General features: G+C 35.4%; 2 protein-coding genes across 3 annotated transcripts in view; one reads left to right on the top strand and one right to left on the bottom strand.

Moving 5' to 3' along the window:
* Positions 1-3503: 3503 nt before the first annotated feature.
* Positions 3504-7954, bottom strand: LOC110039320 (pentatricopeptide repeat-containing protein At1g10270-like). 2 transcript variants are annotated; one of them, XM_020744344.1, is made up of 2 exons: positions 6107-7954; positions 3504-3756 (listed from the first exon to the last, which is right to left on the bottom strand). In XM_020744344.1, the coding sequence occupies exons 1-2, from the start codon at positions 7832-7834 to the stop codon at positions 3751-3753; spliced, it is 1734 nt and encodes a 577-aa protein (XP_020600003.1). In that variant the 5' UTR covers positions 7835-7954; the 3' UTR covers positions 3504-3750. The 2 variants fall into 2 exon arrangements, with proteins under 2 accessions (XP_020600003.1, XP_020600002.1); XM_020744343.1 differs by lacking the exon at positions 3504-3756 and adding an exon at positions 5822-6027.
* A 7011-nt stretch (positions 7955-14965) lies between these two features.
* The window catches only part of LOC110019458 (CTP synthase-like), a 62474-nt gene continuing 54784 nt past the window's right edge, over positions 14966-22655 (top strand). Inside the window, exons 1-9 of the mRNA XM_020717123.1 lie at positions 14966-15183; positions 16467-16580; positions 16669-16940; positions 19957-20010; positions 20122-20180; positions 20239-20325; positions 20664-20714; positions 20814-20931; positions 21043-21099. Coding sequence (XP_020572782.1) covers positions 16474-16580; positions 16669-16940; positions 19957-20010; positions 20122-20180; positions 20239-20325; positions 20664-20714; positions 20814-20931; positions 21043-21099 — 805 coding nt within the window. The 5' untranslated portion in view covers positions 14966-15183; positions 16467-16473. The remainder of the gene's footprint in view (positions 15184-16466; positions 16581-16668; positions 16941-19956; positions 20011-20121; positions 20181-20238; positions 20326-20663; positions 20715-20813; positions 20932-21042; positions 21100-22655) is intronic.

Genomic DNA, 22655 nt, shown 5'->3' with positions numbered 1-22655 from the left:
TAAATGAGTCAGCTCACTAGCTAATGAGTCGAGTGGAGACTAGTCTGAGCTTAGTTTGCTAGGTCATCAAGCTCAGTTCATGAGTCCCATATCAAGCCAAACTCGAGCCGGTTTGCAAGTCGGCTAGACTCACTTATACCTCGAAAGGGTGCATTTATAATTTTACTTGTGTGTGTATTTATTTAATGTCTAAACTATTATATTTACATATATAAAAATCAAATCTTTTAATATTCTATCAATAATACTATCATTAATAACTTTCTTGAAACAAAATGTGCATTGATATGTATAAATTAATGATATCAAAATGTAATAAATATAAATATTTAAATTTTTAATACTATATATATGTATGTATACATAATAAATGTGTGGTATTTAAATAAATTTCTCAAAATATATCTATTTCTCCTAAATTAAATTTATTTATAAATTTAACTATTTTGAGTAACACAATGAGAGTTTTGAATCAATGGAAAAAATCAGGCTAAGAAGTTTTCATCATTTTTAAATAAAATAATTTAATAATACTTCTCACAAAAGAAAATTTGAATTAAGAAAATGATAATGAATTTGGTAATTATTTGATTTATCCTTTTAGTGCTCAAATTTGGAAGATCTTCAAAAGTTTTGCTAGCTTAAAGAATGCTGTGTTTTTAAATATCATATAGAAAAATATTTTTTTTTCATATACATCCAACTCTATTTTCTTGTAAACATAAAAAGGATAAATTAGAAATTATAACTAATGGATGGTAAATCTACTATTCAATTAAGATATAGAAGACGATTAAGCATATATTTAGCATATTTCACTTGAATATAGCAAGCTCGATCGAGCTAATTTATAGGCCCAAGAAGGGAGAACATAACTAATGGAGCAAAAGATAAGAAGAAAGACGAAGCTTTGAAAATGATCAAAATGACCAAGTCTAAAGAAGAGCGGGCATCCATCGTAATAACACAGATACTAACAGATTTCTTCTTCTCGTGCAACCTCGCAAATGTTAAGGGACTTATATCACATAAAAGTGTTTGGTATAAGATGTCTCATAAGGCAAGGTCCAAAAACCAACACAAACCTTTTAAATTCATATCTCAAATTAACGTCGGTTTGGAAATGACACCAATGGCTACAATGAGCTTAATAGCTTATACATTACCAAGTAAATCTAAAATTTCAATAGGAGTTGTACATATAGAGTTGCAAGGCAATAAAAAAAGTGAGAACACTTATAGTCCCAAGAAATGTCCTTCTATAATAAATGTGTAAACTAGCAACCTTTCAATATCATGGTGTCATAAAAAGATAAAAAAAAAGCTTTATTAAAGCTTCAAAAGACAAATTAACCAATGGTGAATGCACATAAATTACAATCGACTAAAATACTCGCACTCATCTAGTAAAATCGTTATCTTAGCTCAAATGGTGTATCAAGAATATTTTCAAAACATAAAAGAAACTAATCAAAGCATTTATCAAGCCTGAAGTATACTAAGTTTACTAAATAAAGAACGAGAGAAGCACCCTATTAAAAAAGATGTCACAGGTACCTCCGTCACTAATAGAGACATAATTACAAGAACAAATACAAATAATTGGTTGATTTATACCACGAAGAATATAAAGAAAAAAATACTTAATCAAGTTATCCCAACCCTAGTTCTTCAATCAATTTGTTAAATACATAAGACCCTCAAATGGTTCATAGTAAATAAAAACTGAGTTTACATCAGCTCGACTTCAGTAACTTCATTTAGAATGTACCAACATTATTGTAAACCTTTACTTGGCCAACATAGGTTTATAAACTCTAGCACAACCTTAGGCACCTACACATTACTCTTAATTTTGGTGTAATTGCCCTTTTCCTAGGCTTGACCTAATTAGGACTAGGTCCCATGAGGGATTTGTCATATCAACTCAAACTAGTAGGTGGATTTAAGCCTATTAAAATGCTAGGAAAAAAATCTCAACAGGCCACATTTTAAACATAACTTTAAGCAAAAGGACTATTCTCACGCATCCCTAAGCCATATTTACCCTCAGAGAACCCTTAAGAACCCAATAAAACCTCAATATGGCTTACTCAAATCTACTCTCACTTCAACTTAAGATTTGGTTCACTCATGGCCCCCCTTTTTTCTCTTATAAATCTTATGGTGTTTATTACAATTCAATGCATCAATTTTGGTCATCATTCATCATATCCTCTAAAATGGAAGAAGAAAGGTGAGTTATAATGATTGTTATAGTTTTTCATATATAAAGATTTGATTTAGATTTAGTCATATTTATATATGTTTTCTAATTTTACTTATTTTATATGATTTAAAAAAAAAATTTTATGGTTGATTTCTTTGTGAAATTTTTAATTATTTTTAAAATTAATTTAATTTATGATCTATAAATCTTCACCTATTATACAATATTATATATGATATTTTAAGTCTATTACTATTTATTTTGTTGGAATTATAAAGATTAAAAAAAATTCTTATTGGAACTGATTTGCATATTAAATTTGTATATTTTTGAAAAAGTATATCAAATATTCACTTTGCTAACAAATTTCATCAATATGTTCTATATATATAAATGCATTATTTTTAAATAAATGACAGAGTTTCTATGATACACATTCTGAATTATTCATTGGCCATATTTTCAAAAAAATTTTGAAGCTATCTGATAAATATGATTTGAAGATTCAAATGAAAATTGACAACTAAGCCCACATAATTCTATATACATACAACCCCTAAATCAGCCAACCTTATTTGTAAATACACTGAAAGAATTTATCAAAAAAAACTACTTGGTGAACATAAAAAAAAGATTTTTTCCCTCTTTTTCTTCAGTATTTTTGGGGCAATTGCTCATAGCAGTGGCATTAAAGTTATTTAACAGCATATCCATTATCTGGACATCCAACTTTAGCAAACAATGCTGTGTAATACCTACCTAACCCAGTCAGGTTTAACAGCCAATTTCAGATAAAAATTATTGTGTCCGGAGTCCGCATGCAGCTCTGTGTCCAGAAAGCGGACGCGATTCATCTTCGCCAGGGAGAAAAAAAGTAAAAAAAACTCCCACAACAAAGTGTATGGCGTCAGTTGAGTAGCCTGGACACAATAATTTCTCCAATTTCAGGTTCCCATCTTCCCATTGCTCTTCACACTGCACGTAATACTACTGCCACCAAATCAACCGGCCCGCCCCAGCACAACTTCAAGTGCCCTATTGCTTGGCTTTGGTTTTTCTTTTTTTCCTTTTTTTTTTTTTCCTTTTGATTTTTATATTTTATAGGCACTTAGATGCATGACACCTAATTCCTATGTATTCACATATCTAACACTAATAATTTACTTTTTACATTAATGTCATCGAAATCTTTAATAACATATTAAAAATACCCCCATTTAAACTTAAAAAAAGGAAAATACACATTTTTATTCATAGGTAAGGTGGCACGTGCATAAAAAATTTAAACTTGGGTGTTGTTAGATATGTAAATACATCAGAGTTAAGATAGAATGCAATGCCTTCTCTAAGCCTAGATGAAATCCCTCATCAAACTTTCACCAGACTAAACTTAGAAAATATAAGATTTGACCAAGCTAAAAAATTAGTAGTCGGATTTGAATCAAAGTTTTAGGATAATGTTACCCTCATTTTTTGTAAATGAAAATGCGTGCATGAAACTGAATTGAATCTCCCTAGAGTACTCCTTGATTCCACTTTCATCAACCCTGTTCCATCCGAATAAAAAAAAAATAGAATAGAGATGCTGGTTAGTACACTTAGAGAAGGTGCGCCAATTGTATAGAGAGTGAGAGAGGTCTATGGCAAATTGAATCTACTCCATTTGATTTATAAATCAGTTACACAAGGCTTATAGGCTCTTCCTGCCTTTAATAACAGAAGAAAACACATTATAAATAAATTAGAAACAGCCTTATAACAAATCAACAAATCAAATAAATAGAATAATAATTATCCTTGAGTCGAGGGAAGGCAAAAAAATAACCATTGTGAAGGAATTGGATGGTTCAGCTAAGCTTTTGATGAGTATGAAGACCAATATGTTCAAATACAGATCCTAAAAACACCTGGAATGGTAAATATTTTCCTACAAGAATGTTCTTTTCTAAAATGAAATCCCTGATCCGGAGCCAGTAGAAAGACGGTTGGATGAAATGTCTAACAGAAAAATATTCTCATAGAAGGGACCAATCTAGAGCTATGTGCCTGATGTTTGACCTAAGGCAGCATTAAGGCTAAACCAGAAGCATTCACTATGTTGAGAGGTTTTAACAGAACAAGAAGAAAAACGGCAAAATCAAATAAAATACCCATAAATTCTATGGAAACCATATGTAGCACTCCTAACAAGCGAATTTGTGTAAGATTCATGAGTTGACCAGAATTTATTTTTAATCATAATTTTTTTTCCTAATATTGTATATACATCTCTTCAATTCTCTACATCAGCTTTTTATCTCCCGACATCGGGTTATTATCTACTGTTGAAATTATGCTCCAATCATAGCAGAGAACTGAAAGTAAACCGATCGAAGCTTTGTATTGTTGTGTATGTGTAATTATGACTATCAGATAGTAAAGAACTTAAGGCACGTGGATCGATGCTCTATGCCATTGGATATGATTCTTTACGACCCTCATACTGTAATCCGTGTGCTTTCCTTCGGGATCATCAACACCTAATTATTTTTCCCTCATTTTTTATTTATTCCTATTTTATAATGCCTTTGTGAGTTGTATATATACCTCCCCTCATGCATAAAGGTGTGAATGAGATTCTTGAGAAGTTTTTTCAACGTTTTATTTTGTACAACTACCATAAAACAATAATACCATGTAAGAAGCATAACAACTAGATACTTCCAATGACAAAATTAGAGATGAAAAATGGCAAAAAGGGACTTTACAAGTATGTGTGCGCATACAATGGATAGACGGTGGGGATAGTGCCATAAGGCGTTCATGTAAGAAGTAAGAAGAAGATAAAGTATATACTTGATATCACAATTAGTTCATAAATTTTGAATTTTGCATTTAGATAGTCAGTAAACTAGATAATAAATAAAAGTCAATCCCATAAACTATAGATGAATTTCTCCAGTTAATAATCCTATTTGAGACTTCCTGACACATGATAGGATACAAAAAAAAAAACCAAGCACAATCAAACTTAAGAAATGACACATGATAGGATACAAAAAAAAAAACCAAGCACAATCAAACTTAAGAAAAAGAGATGTGCCGGTTGGCAGATAATGATACATTTGGTCCATATTACGTTTTTCGGTGTGTCATGTTTACTCAGAAAACATGTCTTCGTCACGTTTGATGTAAAAACTGCACAAAACTTTAAGCAACAAACGCAAGCTGAAACAGTGTCCTATAACACATCTAGATGTCTGAATTACGAAGATACAGAGCATATGAGAACTATGCCATGGCAAGGTGGCGAGCAAGACATTATATGATGCACTGATACTTATAAACAGTCGTGCAAGGTGATGAATTCTACCAAACTAATAATGCAGTCTCTAAAATGAGATGGAAACAATTAATCAGTAAGATATACCATGATCAAATTTTCACATAAAATAAAAACATTAATTTGAACATATTAGTGCACCAAAATTCGTAAAGCAAAAAACTGAAAGACTAAAAAACTAATACCACTGAGACTCTGACAAAGTTGAAAAACACTACAGAGTGCAGAAACTCAAAAAGCAATCAAACATTATCCAATAAACATATCATTTTATCATATAAAAAATAGTGAAGTTCTACAAATAACATAGACCAAGACCTCCTGACATTCAGCTCCATAAAGAACTGGGCAAAATTAGAACAAATAATTCATCCAAACCGTGTCATAACAATAGGATATGTATTTCCTCGTAGAGATCATCTAGAGTATCAAATTAATGCTCTCAGTTGCACCAGAGAAAAATTTATGTGCCAAACTAAACAATTGCACTACAACCCTGAAAGCAGAACATCACAAAGATTTTTCGCATAAATAACATACTTTGTAGGATGAAGCACTCAATATCACACAGCTACCTGCTGATCAATGGAAGCTTCAGAAGCAGTATGGGGTACCATTTGTTGTACACAAGTGGTTTGAGGAATGGGCTCTTTCTTGCCAGTTAGAAGAAATTCAATCTCTCCACCCCGTCCTGCCGCCTGAAATATTTCTGATACAAATGAAAGGAGCTCACTGCTAGCACGGATGCCACCTTTTGACATCTCTTCTAACAAAGCCCTTCCACGGTCTAAATCTCCTTCTTTACATAAAACAGCGACCAAAGTCTCATAAGTTAATGCATTTGGCTTTAAATCGCTCTCCCCCATCTTACTAAAGATATCCATAGCCTGACCTAATCGTCCAGCCTTCACCAATCCATCAAAAACCTTGTTGTATAGTTCAAGGATAGCCTTTGGGGCACCCTCTCCACTATCTATCACCTTGCCAAAATATGCCATGGCATCCTCAAGCCTATCATTCTCAAAGCATGCGTCAACCAAAAATCCATAAGTGGAAGTATCGGGGTTGATGGACTTGGTCCGCATTTCCTCAAATAGCTTCTCTGCCTCCTGTAGCATTCCATTCTTGCATAGCTTTCCAATAATGTTATTATAGCAACCAACGTCCATAGCCAAGGGCTTCAACCCCGTCTTGTGGAAAACTTCAATGGCTTCGGCAAACTTTCCTTCGTGGAAGCAACGATTAACCATTATATTATAGGTTTCCGTGTTAAGGGCCATGAAATTTGGGGGTTTGTGCTCATCCAGCATATGTTCGAAGAGTTTGTTGGCATCGGCCTTCTTATCATGCTTTAGAAGGGTCTCCAAGAGAACATTGCATGTTGCAGGGGTCATCTTGAACTGGCGATCAATGAGGGACTGGTAGGACTCCATAGCCTCCTTGTCCTTGCCCTCTTTCCAGTAAGCTTCCATAAAGGTGGTATGCACAACCCCATCATAAACGAGGCACCGCTCACGGAGCTCGTCAAAGAGCTCGAGCGCCTTGTCCATATTGCCAAGGTTGATGAAGCCGGACATGAGGTTGTTGTAGACGAGAGAGTCGGCACCATGACCACGGTTAAGCATCTCGCGAAGTAGATCCATAGCCTCAGTGATTCGGCTGGCGTCAATCAGGCCCTTTGTGAGATGGCGATAAGTGACAGGGGAAGGGGAAAAGGGAGCGTTGGCGAGGATATGACGGTAAACTTCGAGGGCGGTGTCGACACGGCCGGCATCACAGTGGGTGTTGATAAGAACGTTGTAGGAGACAATGTTGGGAACAATGTTCTGCTGAACGAAAAAGAAGTGGAAGAGGGCTACGGCATCGTCTAGGCGGCGGGCGCGGTGCATGGACGCCATGATGGCGTTACATGTGAACACGGTGGGTCTGACAGAAGAGAAGACAGCATGGCGTGCATGAGAGGATGCGGCGTCGAGCTCTCCAGATCGGATGAGTGTTTGCACGCGATTGTGAAGGGAGAGGCGGGGACCAACGAGTGCGGAGGTGGAGTCGGGTAACCGGGGTGCGTTGGGATCACGTGGGGGACGGGGAATGTTGGGGTCGCGACGGAGAGCATGGAGGGGGGGCTCGATGCGGAGGCGGCGCTTACGTCGGCGGCGCTCGGCTGCTGCTTCCTCAGCAGAGGAAAAAGCGAATGATCGGGATAAGAATCTGAGGTCTGCAGAGCGAGGTTCGACGCCTCCGATAACGGCGCCGGCTGCTGAGCGGAGGGATCGGAGTAGGGTTTGACGGTAAAAGGACATGATTAGGGTTTTGGACTGCAGGGTTTAGGAGGGTTGGAAACTGGAGAGAAACCGTACTGCGTTCCGCTTTGGGTCGGGAGTCTGATTGACTTTCGAACCAACATGGAATAGTGCAATCTTAACGCTGTGCTTGGGCCCTGAGTAATAACTTTAAAGCGGATTTTTTACTTTGAAAACTGTCGCATCTCCCTTTACATGCATCTTTTTAGATCATTGTCTTTGTGATAAACCCACATTTTTAAGTATTGCCTCCACGACATTCTTATTAGATTTGTCATATGAGTATTTCCATTTGCATTTGTATGTATGCATTGATAGCGAGTTAGGCTCAGTAGTTCAATGACCCTATGTCGGCGCGATATCTGGGTGAGTGTTGCTTGTGGGGTTGATCCATATGATCAATTTGAGTCAAGTCATCAGTATTAACACAGGTATGATTATGTTGATGATTCAGGGGCTTTAAGGTGAGTCTTATACGTCACGGGCCCGCATTATAAGTCTGTTATTTTAAAAGTACAAAATGATTATTTTTATATTTAGTATTATCCACATACTTTTCAAACTAAACAAGCTAGGTCATATGTAAGATCACTTATTTTTAAATGTCACCCATCTCTCGTGACATGCTTTATATCCCTTGGATAGTTAGGACGGGGCCGGTGTGGCTACCTCATCAAAGTTGTGTAATAGTCAGACACTTTACCCTGTGCACTTAGGTGCTAGGTTGGGACACCTTTTTGTTAGATAGTGTGTTGAGCTAGGATCTAAGTTGCAAGGTAGTCTTTTTTTATGTCGGATTATTGTTCTTTGATGTATTGGCTGCTCTAGTCAATCATATTTCTTGCTTTGTGTTTTTGTGTGATTGCATGTTTGATATGCATGGCAGTGTGTCTGATTATTCTTCTATAGGGAGTCGTGTCTCTATATGCACTCACAGGTACCAATAAAGGGGAGCAAGTAACGATTTCTAACATTTTACTTGCAGGTGCCCTTAGTTCCATCAATTATAACGCCAACTCATTATACGTGTTGCAAGGCTTTCCCAGCTGACGCATGTTTTCATGCAGGCTAAGTCTTTTATTTTCTCTTTCAAATGTATATGATAGAGTCCCCATGATGAGTTTGTATTTAAAATAAAGTACGGGCACGAATTTCGAGGCGGGTGATGCATCGAACCACTTTACGGTGACCATGAGCGGTAGCTCGTGTCTCGTACCTTAAGTTTGAATTATATATTCTTGTATGATATAGGATTGAGCATGTTTATGTGAAGTCCCGCAGCTTTTCGTGAGATATGTTGTCGTCTCAACGACATTTGACCTCATTTGTATACTTTTTTAAGGAGTGCTTTCACAGTCTAATGTGTGCCTACATGCGTAAACTGTTTTTCTTCTTTCATTTTGGATTTTGGATATAATAAAAATTATAATTTATGCTCTTTAGAACCTTAAAATTGTAAAGTTTTATACATAAAAATTCTGATAAAATATTCAAGATAGATTAAGATTTTAGATTAAGAAATTCATGATTTTCAAATCCTAATTTTACTTTTATATGGCCTTCAGGTCGATTTTAAAATGGGTTGCATAGAATGTATATCACCCAAGTCATTTTAATAGGGCCTCCACAAAATCTAGGGACCGCTCTTGATAACTGCATCATATTTGCATGTCCCAATGAGGAACTCTTGTTTCTTCAACCCGACTGACCCAGTGTATCTTTTACACAGGAGGTTGTATAGTGTGTCTAAGTTGTTAGAAGGCTCCCCAACTTAGAAGAGGTGTAAGACTTTTTGTCGGAGCATTTCCAAATTTGTAGTTAAACCTTCATCTTTGTTACTTTCTTGCAACATCCTCGTTATTATGGCGGGTATAAATCTCACCTCTTGGAGTTTCAGCTTATAATCATATGATAGAGTTTACTTCCTTTAACCTTAGAGCTACTATGGTCTCTCGTGGTGACATAGTTCATGGATTATTGATCGAGGATCTCAGGGCATGTTGGGTGGACTGCCTTCTCGACTAGGTAGACTTAGGGTCTTAGTGGCTTGGGATGATGGGTCAGTGGCTCCCTGACCCACTACCTCTACCTTTTAAGGATTACTCCTCCCCTCCTTTGACTACCCCTGTTGAGTCCTATCTCTTCTTTTGTCCTTGTTCGCATCATCTTGATTACTTGATTACCAATGGACTACAGCTCATTTGAGATACGACAATTTGTCATTTGCCCTTATAGCCCGGATGTGCTTTGATGTATCGGAATCCCCCATTTGGATGATACGGTTATTTTGCAAGCTTCGTATGCTGATGAGCTGCTTTCCACATGGGATGTGAGAGGCTCACTCTTTGCCCAAAGACTTAACGAGAGCTTCGAAGCATGTGAGCATTCCCCATGTGAGATAACCTCCTTTGATAACCCCGTGCTGATTATCACTCCCACGCAAGCAGTACCCCTTTGGATTAAGGGTATTACTGGGTAACCCCCAAATTGTAATTAACCATATGGGATATGTCCCCTTTAGATAATTCATGACCCCATAACATGTATCTACACCTGAACCTCTGGTTATGGACAATCTAAACAAGCATTGTTTCACAAATATTGGTCGAATGTTCATTCGTTCGATTATCTTTAGGCGAACATACTCGACCTATCCTTGCGAGGTACGCGACATCTCCACATTTTATTTTTTCTCTTGCTTGTCGATTTATTGTATGTTTGCCTTTTTCAATTGTTCTCTTCTTCGAGGCATTCATATGACTTGGAAGAGAGATTTATTCGAAGAAGAAAAGTATACGACGATCGACAGGCTAGCGACTCCTTAAAAAATAAAAACGATAAAAACAAATGTAAACTACACATTCAAAACTCATTACTTTCTATGTAATTTAATTGAACTCCAATGAATTATGAGATTGATTAATGAGACATCGAGAGTCGACATGCCGACATGCAGATGCTCACAACACCACACTCATAGCAGATGTAAATATCCTGTTATATTAACATTGGTATATTTTCTAAACATATTTAACTCTTTATACAAATGTGATAACACAAACCCTCTCAATGAATACCATGGAAATACAACTAAATTCTTAAATAATGGTAAATATTATAAATATATGTGTGATCTTTATATATTGGGAAGCAAAAAAAAAAAAACTTTAAAAAATATTGAAGATAGTCCTAACAAGACCCAAAAAATGAGATAGGATAATCACTAATGAGATTCTCTGTAAAAGATCTAAGCCAACAGAGAGGTATAATTGTATGGGATTATGAGTGATTCATATGAAAGTTTGCTACGATATCTTCTTCTCCGTGTTTTATGCTTAAGTGAGTTTGAGGTCGAGCCAAGGCATGGTATGAGATAGCTGGTTTGGGCTTAAGCTATCTCTAAGCTAACTTGGGTTGATATGGGTTGGCTTATATATGATTCAAGTTTAACTTGGGTTAAGGTGGGTTGACCCGGGTTGAGTTGGGTTTGGTTTGGGTTTGACTTGGTTGAGCTGGGTTGACCCATGTTGGGTTAGTTTTGGTTTGGGTTAAGCTGGGTACACTCAGGTTGGGTTAGGTTTGATTTGGGTTTCATCCGGGTTAGGTTGGGTTGACCCGGGTTGGGTTAGGATTGATCTGGGTTAGGTGTACCTTGGGTCAGAGCTATGTTAGGTTAGGGTTTGGGTCAAACCTAAGTTATGTTAAGGGTTTGGATATGGTCTTGTTTGTGTCAATCATGTGTTAGGTTTAGGGTTTGGGACAAGTCTGGTTTGGGGTCAGACCTGAGTTAGGGTTTAGGGTTTAGGTCAGATATAGTTTGGGTGAGACTTGAGTTAGGTATAGGGTTTGGTTCATATCTGGTTTGGGTCAAACCTGTGTTAAGTTTAGTGTTTGGGTCAGGTATGGGTTGGGTTAGACCTGCGTTAGATTTATGATTTAAGTCAGATATGGGCAAAGTCAGAATTGGGTTAGGTTTAAGATTTATGTATGGGTTTGAGCTTGACCTGAGTTGGGTGAGGTTTGGTGTTTGGGTTAGGTTTTGGCTGAGTGAATTTGTGTTAGGTCTGGCTAAGCGAGTTTGGGTTAGACTAAGTTCGGGTTGACCTGTGTCAGACCCAAATTCGAGCCTAATCCAAGTCTAATTAGTTGATTAAACTAGCATAAAGCTAACTTGGAACTCAATGTAAATAAATGCTTATACTAAAAGAGGATTGGTAAGGAGACTTATTGGAAGAAGAGAGCTTGACTGGAGAAGGAGGCTTGCTGAAATATTGGTTCTCTTCTTTGTCTTCCTCTGTTTATAGTAAGTACCAAAAAGTTTGAGCCGATTGCATGTGTCTGTTGAGAAGTGTCTAAGGTGGCATGTTTATAAGCTTAGAAGGCGGTGGCAGAACCCTTCAAAGTCATCTGATTGGGTGGCACATCGATGACAAAGACTGGTCCGGTGGTTAGTGAGCCACAGATCACTGCCAACAAAACGATGTGACGATTCGTGGCTTGATCCGAGGATGAAGGCCACAGATCAGTGGCGTGTCATGACAGTTTGCCTGGGTGTAGTCATGCCCAGGGCTACATGTCCTTGTTGAGTAACTTTCGAGCGTGGTCAGGTCTAGCCCAGGCATGACCACATCGAGGAACTTTTGAGTACGATCACGCCTGGGACTAGCGTGACCACGCCAAACCAAAAAAGACAGGTTGTCTTTTAGTTGATTTTGTTGTGCCAAACCAAGAAGCGATGTTTGTGCAAGTCCCATGTGACAAAATAATGAAATCAAAAGAAGCATTTGCAGTTTATCATCATAAAATGTTTGCTAACAATCGAGATGCAATATCATAATTTGATCTATAGGAAGCACACTTTGCTGATTGGTCAAAAATAACATAACCAACATATAATGATTGATCTACTTTGTTATGAAGCTATGGGAGTTCACTGTAAACTTATTGCATAACCACAACATCTTCACCATGCCCACTTGTGAATCTCTCAGCTAGGCCCTTTGATCGTATAAAGTTATCCACCTACATAAGTTCATAATAATTATATAAATGTGAGGTATGAGAAAATAAGTATAAATTGAATATTAATTACATACATACCATTAAACTCTCTCTAGATGGACAAATATATAAAATATTTGGTGGTTAAGTTGATGGTTCAAGTAGATATATTGGCGCTCATGCTCTATACCATTATAATTAATGTGTCAGTTATGCACTTTCATCGCTTGAAGGTGGATTCAATGGGACTATGAGGGTCCAACGATTGTTCCATAACTAAATGCAATTTTGATAATATGCGTTCAATCTCTATTTTGTTTCCCTCAACAATCGACAATCCAAAATTACACACACACACACAAACACACACATACATGCATGTTCAATCACTGTGGACTGTATAGAAGCAAACTGTCACATTGTTCATTCTAAAAGAGGTCACTTAAACACATTTCCATCTAGTAAGAGAAGCACGAGATGTTTATATTTTCATACTCTAAAGAAAAATCTCATGTAGATCTTATGATTTCTTATAAAATATAAAAATAACATGCAATAATATATCGAGAACCCGACTTTGAATTAGCCCATCACTATCGTCTCTATACATTTGCAGCTTTCTTCTGGACATTTATCTTGTTTTGTCCTCATTCCATCAAGGTATCATATGACATTATTATAAATATTTTTAGGTGCATATTCAAAACTCATTTCTTTATTTATAATTTATCTGAATTCTACTGACTTGCGAGATAGATTAATGAGAATTTGAACATGGAGGGTCGACTTGCCCACATGCAAATGCTCGCAATGCCACACACGTGACAAATGTAAACATTCTCTTATATTAACATTGGTAGATTTTATAAACATATTTAACGCTCTATACAGTTGTGATAACACAAAGTCTCTCAGTGAATACCGTGGAAACACAACTAAAATCTCAGGTAATGGTAAATATTGTAAATATATGTGTGATGCTGATATATCGAGAAGCAAAAAACTACTAAAAAAATATTGAATGTATGTCCAAACATGACTACAAAAATGGGAGAGGATAATCCCTAGTGAGATTCTTTGTAAAAGGTGCATCTACGTAAACAAAGAGGTACAATTGTATTGGATTATGAGCGACTTGTATGAAAGTGCCATAATATATTATTCTCCATGTTGATAGACACGCACATCTACGACAAAACGGCTTGCCAATAAATCACCACAACAACATGACCAATCTAACCAACACAACTCTGGGCCAATAACTATACGACCAACGAGGGCCTCTCCATCCACCCTAATCCCAAGAATAATTTGTACGTCCTATAGTGTAATAGTCTTCTCATTTATAAAATAAAAAAAATTTCTTATTATATGATTAACTATAAAAGCCCGAAACATATACAATTTATAACGCACTCATATGACACCATCTCTCCACTATTGCAGTTATCATGTGATGAGCAAGGTTGATGAAGTGTAAGTGTCAAACATAATCAAGCATTGCAATTTGTAATGCTTGAGTAAATCACGGACACTGGATTGACCGCTCATATGCTTTCCATACACGACTAATGGTCTTAAGTATCGTCCCCTTTAGAATTTATTTAAAGTTATGATATTGTATGTTAATAAACAAGAATGGAGTGATATGTATGTATATCTTTCTAATTTTTGTGTGCCATCTTCCATGTATATAAAAATGCATGCCACACAACCTTTATATGTATTCACCTCTGTCAAACATGTTTTGATATTTACAACTACGACACATTTATATTAAAAACTCGAGGCATCTAGGTGCATATCACATTTTTTTTATGTATTTATATATCAAACGCCTAAAGATTCATATTTATTCGCATGTAATCTAAATCTTAAATATTACATTAAAAAAATCATTTTCAATATCTTTTTAAAAGTGCAATAAATATTTTCATGCTTAAATTTATGACATTAAGGCATTATAATTGTACATATTGAACTTTGTGTGTTAGACAAGTGCATACATATAATTAGACTTTCGATTTATAAAAATAAAAAAAATTGTGTAAATACCTCAATATTAATTTATGGAGAGCAATAATGACATGTTCGATGCCCTAAAAGCTTAGGCCCACCTAGAACCAATATTGCCTTGAGCCATTATTACAAACTCTTGCCAACTCCACCGTAGCTCTTCGGGGGAAGTGCCATTTTTCTCCGTGCGTCTCCTCTCCCGGCCTGGCTCCTGTTAAAGGTTTCTCTTCTCCGGCTAGCTTCGCTTTGAAGACCCATATAAGCGTTAGTTCTTCTTCCAAGAACCCGCTGGCCTCAGTCTGCTTTCGGCGACTTCCACTGCTCTGGCGAAGGTGCCTTTCACTCCGTTATTTTCTTCACACTTTACCGTTTACACTGTTCTGCCTTTGTGCTTCACATGGCGGTGACAGTTATTGACAGCTGATGAGCAAAATGCCGCGCTCTTAAGTTTTGGAAGTTGAAGTTTGAAATGAGGGAAAATGGGATACTGGATAAGCAAATTGTCAAGTAGTAGTTTCTTTAAGGACTGTAGTTTATTGATGTTCTAAGTTTAAGAATTTTTGCATCCAATCGGCCTCCAAATATCGTTAGCTGCGGTGCATGATTTTCATCACCATCATCCCTGGCCTTATGCCAACTATCTGGCGTCAACTTTAAGAAATTTACTTTAATTTCTGCATGATATATGTACATACATATTTGCACTATTTTGATATTTTTTTTGGAAATTTAGATACACACCACTAAGTTTTTATGTATTTTGATCTCACAAGAATTGATGGATCATCTGATAGCAATAACTGAATTGTATTTTTTTAATAGATCCCCAAGGATGAATGTTCCTTTCAAATATGTTAGGGCATGGCTTTAACCAGAAAATAATCAAATAGTTACATTAAATGTGAATGCACAGTCTGCAATAAAGAAACTTAATCATAGCAATGACATTTCTACAAGAATATTCAAAACACCTAATACTAACATGTAATGTGAATTTGACATGAATTGCTATCTTTTTGCTGTTTTTTACATATTCATGTTAGATAATACCGTACCTCTTAGCTGAAATATGTTACTTTTTTCCAGAAAAGTGGTCATGCATTTCCGAGTTTCTAGAAAACTACGAGAATCATATGTTTTAATTTCAAACTTTTGAATGCAAAGAGCAAAAGCTGTTCAATATCAATGGACTTGCAGTAAAGAGTGCTATACTGCTATAGTTGAGAATTATGAAGTCCAAAGCAGTTCTCCTCTGGACAAGGCTTGCAATTGGTGGTTAGAATGCAGTATTTTAATAGGCAATGCAATGTGAAGCATGAAAATATGATTTTTAATGAATTGTTGTGTTTAAGTTTTTTGGGATAATTATTAGACAATTTACTTTTTTTTCTGCAATTTTCTTCTTGTTTAATTGTGATATACGTATTTACATATTTTGATGTTATTTATGTTTTACGGTGCAATGTTTGTGAGTATGCCAAATCACCTGGGTGAACCTTGACATAGCCCCAATGCTACTTCAATTCCCATTATTGATTGCGTTAATCTTTATATTTAAATAAAATAAAAGACGAGCTCTTAATCACCTTCTTACATCATCATTGTTATATATTAGCTTTTAGATGCTATCCAATGGAGCTGGCTTCTCCAAAGGGGCGCTACTACTCCTACAAAATGGAATAAGAGAAGTCTTTTCCTTCCCACTCCCTAAATTCATTTCTTCACAAAGGTGAATGACTATAACTGTGCCGTTGGAGTGATTTCACCACATTTCTAAGTATTTTTAACCAAATTAATACAATTTTCTTCTGAAATAGCTTGTTTTTTCCGTGGCATTCTACTCAACTCAGGCGGTTTGTGGCAGTGGTAAAAATTGTGGGAGGTGGAGGTTTTCAGAAAAAAAGGGCTACATATTCTCAAATGATGACAACTGATGCACAATTATCGGTGACAAAACAAACAAAGAAACAAATGAAGTATGTGCTTGTGACTGGTGGAGTGGTAAGCGGCTTAGGGAAGGGAGTAACAGCAAGCAGCATTGGCGTCGTGCTCAAATCATGCGGGCTTCGTGTGACCTCAATAAAAATAGGTTCACTACATATTCTTTTGGTGTTCTGTGATTACCAATTGTTAGTATGTTTTCCTTTTCAAAATATTATTTGCTTATTGAAATGAGTATCATGATGGTCTCATATGATTTTAAGATTGCTGATTAATGTTGATAACGTGGGAAGTTTCTAATGAGGCTGCCGTTGCCTATTTTTTAGCCACTGACCTTTAATTTTTTCTTATTATTCTTGGAGGATATACATGTCAAAGTTAAATTGTTTTAAAATACCTTTATATTGCTCTCATGCCTTTCACAATCTTTTTGATGCAAACATTTAATTGGCTAATTTTGAAGAATTATTTCTAAACATTTAACTACATTGATATGCTTTTACTACTTAATTGCCAACAAAGCTAGTCCATGGTTTGTATTATTATTTTTTATAGATTTTTTGATGTTTTATGGTTTGAGTTTCCTTGCATTTTTTTATTATTGGGAATCTTTCTTATGGAATGTACTATTGTGTCTAAATTTCTTCAATTTCAACCTAGTAGAACAATCGAGGATATTCAAGTCGAACGAGTGATACCAGAGTTAACCAAAAGGACAACGGAAATGTAACTTTTATTACTAAAAAAATAAATAGGTATTACAATCAAAGACACTCGGAACTAGGAAATGACAAAAGACATGACTCAAACTCAGCTAGGACTTAGGTTGAGGGTGATGGTGCTGCAATTTACGGAGAATAAGAAGTATGGAGGGTGGTATGGTCGAGAGGCAACAACAAAGGCAGCAGTTGCGACAAGGAAGGCAATAGGGGTTGTCACGTGGTTGGAAGGTGGGCGGCAACAAGGTTGTGGGGTGGTGACTGCAGCAAGGAGGTTTTGATAGAGTGAGGTGAGGGCTATGGGAGGCTCATGGTAGCAAGGGCTGTTGCCGGAAGGGCTGGCTGTAGGTGGGAGATAACTGAAAGGGCTGACAACAAGTGGGAGGTGGCGGGAAGTGAAGAGCAGCTCAAGGAAAACAACAAAGAGCTTTTCCGAGCGTATGCATCAACTTCAGTGATGTCAACAGTGGAGGAGAGGTTTTGGAATGCAGAGAACGGTAGATAAACACCACCTCATGACGATTTACAACTGGAGCATATTTTCGCATTTGGATACAACCCTAAGAGTGATAATTAGAGATGCTGATGGCTGTCCCACTAGAAAATAGTACAAAAACTAACCTAAAAAACCTAATTAGAGTGATAATTCTCCATTCTAAATGCCTAAAATCTGAAAAGTCGTGCAAAAGGAATGCAACACACGCCTTTGCAGCCGACCAAATAATCCTTCATTGAGAGAGATGAATTAGTTCTCTCGTACTTGCGCCCATGGGTAGAAAGAGAAAATAAGATGACATAGAGGTTAACTAATCTTGAGAGGGAACAAACTATAGTGTGTGAGAGAAGAATTACTTCTATTGGATTAGAGCTAAATTTGGAATTTTTATGTAGTTTGCATGTGTCCTATCTTTAAAACCAAGGAAGAATAATTTTTTTTTTCATATATGGAATTATTAGCAAATTGTAATCCATCTAATCTATAAAAAAGTAACTTAAATCATCATTTTTATGCTAATTTAAAAGGAATGAAATATTCACAAGTTGGAGAGGTGGCTTGTCTTTTTATTTGAAAAGGGGAGTAGACCACATACAGGGACTGTTTAACTGCAAGTAAAATTTTGCTTTAGTAAGATTTAATAAATATTGCAAATCTAGTTTTAGTAAATCCTAAAAAAATATTTTGGTATGACAAATATTAAATCTAATTAAATCTTGTGAAATTGGTTGATACTTTATTTAGGATTTAAGTCCTTTAGTCGAAATATAAATTTAATATTATATTAATGATGTAATTATTAAATCTAATTAAATTAAATTAGAATTTTATTTTTAATTATGTTAAACAAGAACTTATTATTTACCAAACTAATTAATCATTAATTAAACAATTTAAAACAAATTATTTACTAAGCATTATTTTAAAATTCACTAATTAATCATTAATTAGTTATTTATTAAATTAATTAATAATAAATAAGAACTTTATAAAACAATTAAATATTAATTTAGATTTTAATTTTTGTTAATTAATCATTAATTATTTGTATATAAGTCTATATGATAAAACATTTGATTAATTATTAATTATTAATCTATTTAATTAATTGAAATTAACCCTGTTCCCTGCCCTAATCACTTGTCTAATCTTTTCCACCTCCCTGCTCTAAACAATCATCTAATCCCTTCCCCTGAAGCCATCATCTCCTTTTCCCATCCCGCTCTCGTGCCCGAAACCTTATGCTATAGTTCGAGTGGAAGTAGTTGGGAAGGCAACAATGGGATCACGACATACGAAGATCTCCTCTATTTCTTTCCAAACTTTAAGTTGTAGCGAATCTAAAACTTATCAATTTCACAGAGTAAAAGTTTGAGTTATGAGGTTCATCCTTGTCAAAGCTAGAGGAATGGAATCATATGTTACCAATCATCACCACCATCTCTTTCTTTTAAAACATAAAATTGGAGGGCCGGAGAAGCCAAGGAAAGTTTGCATTTGCTATAAGCCTTTCCTTAACTTTTTTAGCGTTGGCTATGATTGTTTTTTATCATGATAAAATTGCCTTCCTTCCCTTCTAAAGTCTGTGGATTGGCTATTGATTTGTAAAATATAATGATATAGGTGGCAACATATAAGTTGTCCAATGCTTCTCATTTTAAGCTACTAATATTGTCTTTAGTTCTACTTTTGCTAGTTTTTCTAAGCTTCGCTTTTAGCAATTAATTACAATTAGTTGCAAGGTTCCATTGGCTTTTCCTTTAGTTTTAACTAGCTAAAGGCCCCACCCCCCATCCTTTTTTTTTTGACAAAGGTATTTAATGCAATTTTGAAGTCTATACTGGAAGTAGCTTTTCTACTTATCTTTTGCAGATTAAATTTTCTTAAAACTTTGTTTAATAGCTCTTAAATATTTTAGGAGTACATCTAATGATATTTTATTGTTGCAGACCCATATTTGAACACTGATGCAGGGACCATGTCTCCTTTTGAACATGGGGAGGGTTTTTGTTCTTGATGATGGGTGGCGAGGTTAACATCAACTCTCTGTTTGCTACATGAACTTTTATGCACAAATTATGTCATTTAAGAACTCTATTCTCAATTTTTTTGAGCATTGTTTGATGCTCTAAGGGTTTTATCTAACAATTTGTTATGTCTTGCTTTGTTCATGGTTTTGCTGATGCTTTACTCGTTCGAGATTTCTTGTACTGATTTTATCCAATTAACAGGTTGATTTAGACTTGGGTAACTATGAACGATTCTTGGATATTACACTAACCAAGGACAACAACATCACTACAGGGAAGATATATCAGGCTAGTCCATTTTATTGGAAACCAATTATAGCACTACAAAAATGGAATATTTACGTACATACAACATAATTCCTATGTACTTACATATGCTACACCCAAACTTCAAAATTTTCATATATGCTACTTCATCTTTGCTTGAAAAGATGTATTTCACTTTTTTTTTTTAAGTTAAAATAATGATATTTTTTATGTGATATGATGATTTGGGTGGTATAAATGTAAAAAGTAAAGTTTAGGTGTTAGATATGTAAATTCATAGGAATAGAGTGGTATGTATGTAAGTGCCCCTAAAAATATTCTATAGCATTCAGCTTTTTATATCGTCTAATTTGTAACAGTCTGTTATCAACAAGGAAAGACGTGGCGACTATCTTGGAAAGACTGTTCAGGTTTTTTTTTGGGGGGCAAACTTTTAATTAAACCAATATTATTCTACGTAAAATTCATTGAAGTTTTATATTCATGATTGTGCGGATTGTGGATCCTAGGTCGTGCCTCACATAACTGATGCGATAAAAAATCGGATTGAATCAGTATCATCTATCCCTGTTGATGGAAAGGATGACCTTGCGGATGTATGTGTAATTGAGTTGGGGGGAACTGTAGGTAAGATCTGGAAATAATCAAATTTCAATCTTACTCCTTGGGCATAGTGTCACAGAGGCCGAAGTTAATCAAATGTTGCTGTTGTTACTATTATTTTTTTTACTTTTCAAGGTGATATTGAATCAATGCCTTTTATTGAAGCCCTGCGTCAACTGTCATTCTCTCTTGGTAAGCTCACACAAATTTTTGTTTGGTTCATATTTTATTTTTCCTTTAAGGGACGTTCACATGCATACTACCTAACTCTTATGTATTTACATGTTCAACACCAAAATTTGCTTTTTTACATTTATGCCACCAAAATCTTTCATATCACTTAAAAAATACTCACATTTTAACTTTTGGAAAGTGAAATATACATTTTCATTCACAGGTAAGGTGCATATATTTAAAAGTTAAAGTTTAGGTGTTAAATATGTAAATACATAAGAAATGAGTGGTTGTATGTAAATTTTCCTTTCTTTAAATGTGCTCATACTTTGTTACGCCTAGGTCGAGACATTAAATCTACCATTTTGTATTATAGGTAATTTCATTTTGCCTACTTAGCTTATGACATTTGTATACAAATTGTAATGCATGCGCGCGCACACACGCACATACATGTATATATATCTATATACATGTATGTAATGAACTACTTGTTCAGGACAAAATGGCTCTCTCATAAATGGGTTGCATTTGTCATTTTTTACTAGTACATTGAAGTTGACTTCAAATTTGTTATACTCCTAAATATTAGTTAAGGGTCTACATATTAAGATTAATAATCTCAAAGGCCCCTGAACTATTTGAAATCTAGTACAAATTATTTAACTTGATATATGGGTCCCCAAGATGGCTATGGAATAAATAATAATAGCTTCACAACGAACATGATATCGAATCTTGTAGTGCGGCTCATCTCACTTGATGATAATTTTGCAAGAACGAGCTATTGCTTGTGAGTGCCCAGAATGTACAACTTTTATAATTCTAATCATAACGTCCCACTCAAATAGATAGTATAATGGTGTCGACACTATTTTTGGTGCGGGGTTTGCCCGTAAGAAGCTGTTGGTCATCAAAATTGAAATCCCGTTGCCCGCTTCGGAAGGACGTTTTAAAAAATTTTAGTTTTGAAAAAGTTGAAGTCAAACTAACCCCATAATTTTCATAGTTTAGATGAAAAAACGCTTTACCTTAAATCCTGTATCTATCCCGAAGGATGAACACAAGAATTGAGGGTAAGACTCGATCAAATAAACTAAAGAAAGTTATGACATCCGTTTGGTCTGCGAAACCAATGTATTGACCGACAAGTTCCTCTATTTAATATAAGGAATTAAATAGGGTTTATATTATGCTGGATTCGGAAAAAGTTTCCTATAAGGACAAGCCTCTATAGTTAATTACATCATAGATAACTGAAGTTACTTATGAATACTCTCGATAAAAGTCAAGAAAAATTACCTTCAAGGAGTTCAAATGGTAAGAATATTTCAAAGATATTGGACTAAGAAGTGTGAAAGAGGATTGATTCAAATTTGAAACATTTTTGTTTTGGAGTCCAAAGGAGGAAATACTAAAGGATGTCACGGATCCGAAGGAGAACTTCGGTGACTTCCCAAGCTATCCTATTATTTGGCTTCAATTTAGGAGAAATCATTTAGATGTTTCATCCTGCAATTTTTATTTATTAGGAGGATTTACATTTGTGTGAAGCAATCAACACAAATAACCTT

This window comes from Phalaenopsis equestris, unplaced genomic scaffold (genome assembly GCF_001263595.1).
Source record: "Phalaenopsis equestris unplaced genomic scaffold, ASM126359v1 Scaffold000002, whole genome shotgun sequence".
In the NCBI taxonomy this organism is placed as follows: domain Eukaryota; kingdom Viridiplantae; phylum Streptophyta; class Magnoliopsida; order Asparagales; family Orchidaceae; genus Phalaenopsis; species Phalaenopsis equestris.
This window is presented reverse-complemented; position numbering and strand designations above follow the sequence as displayed.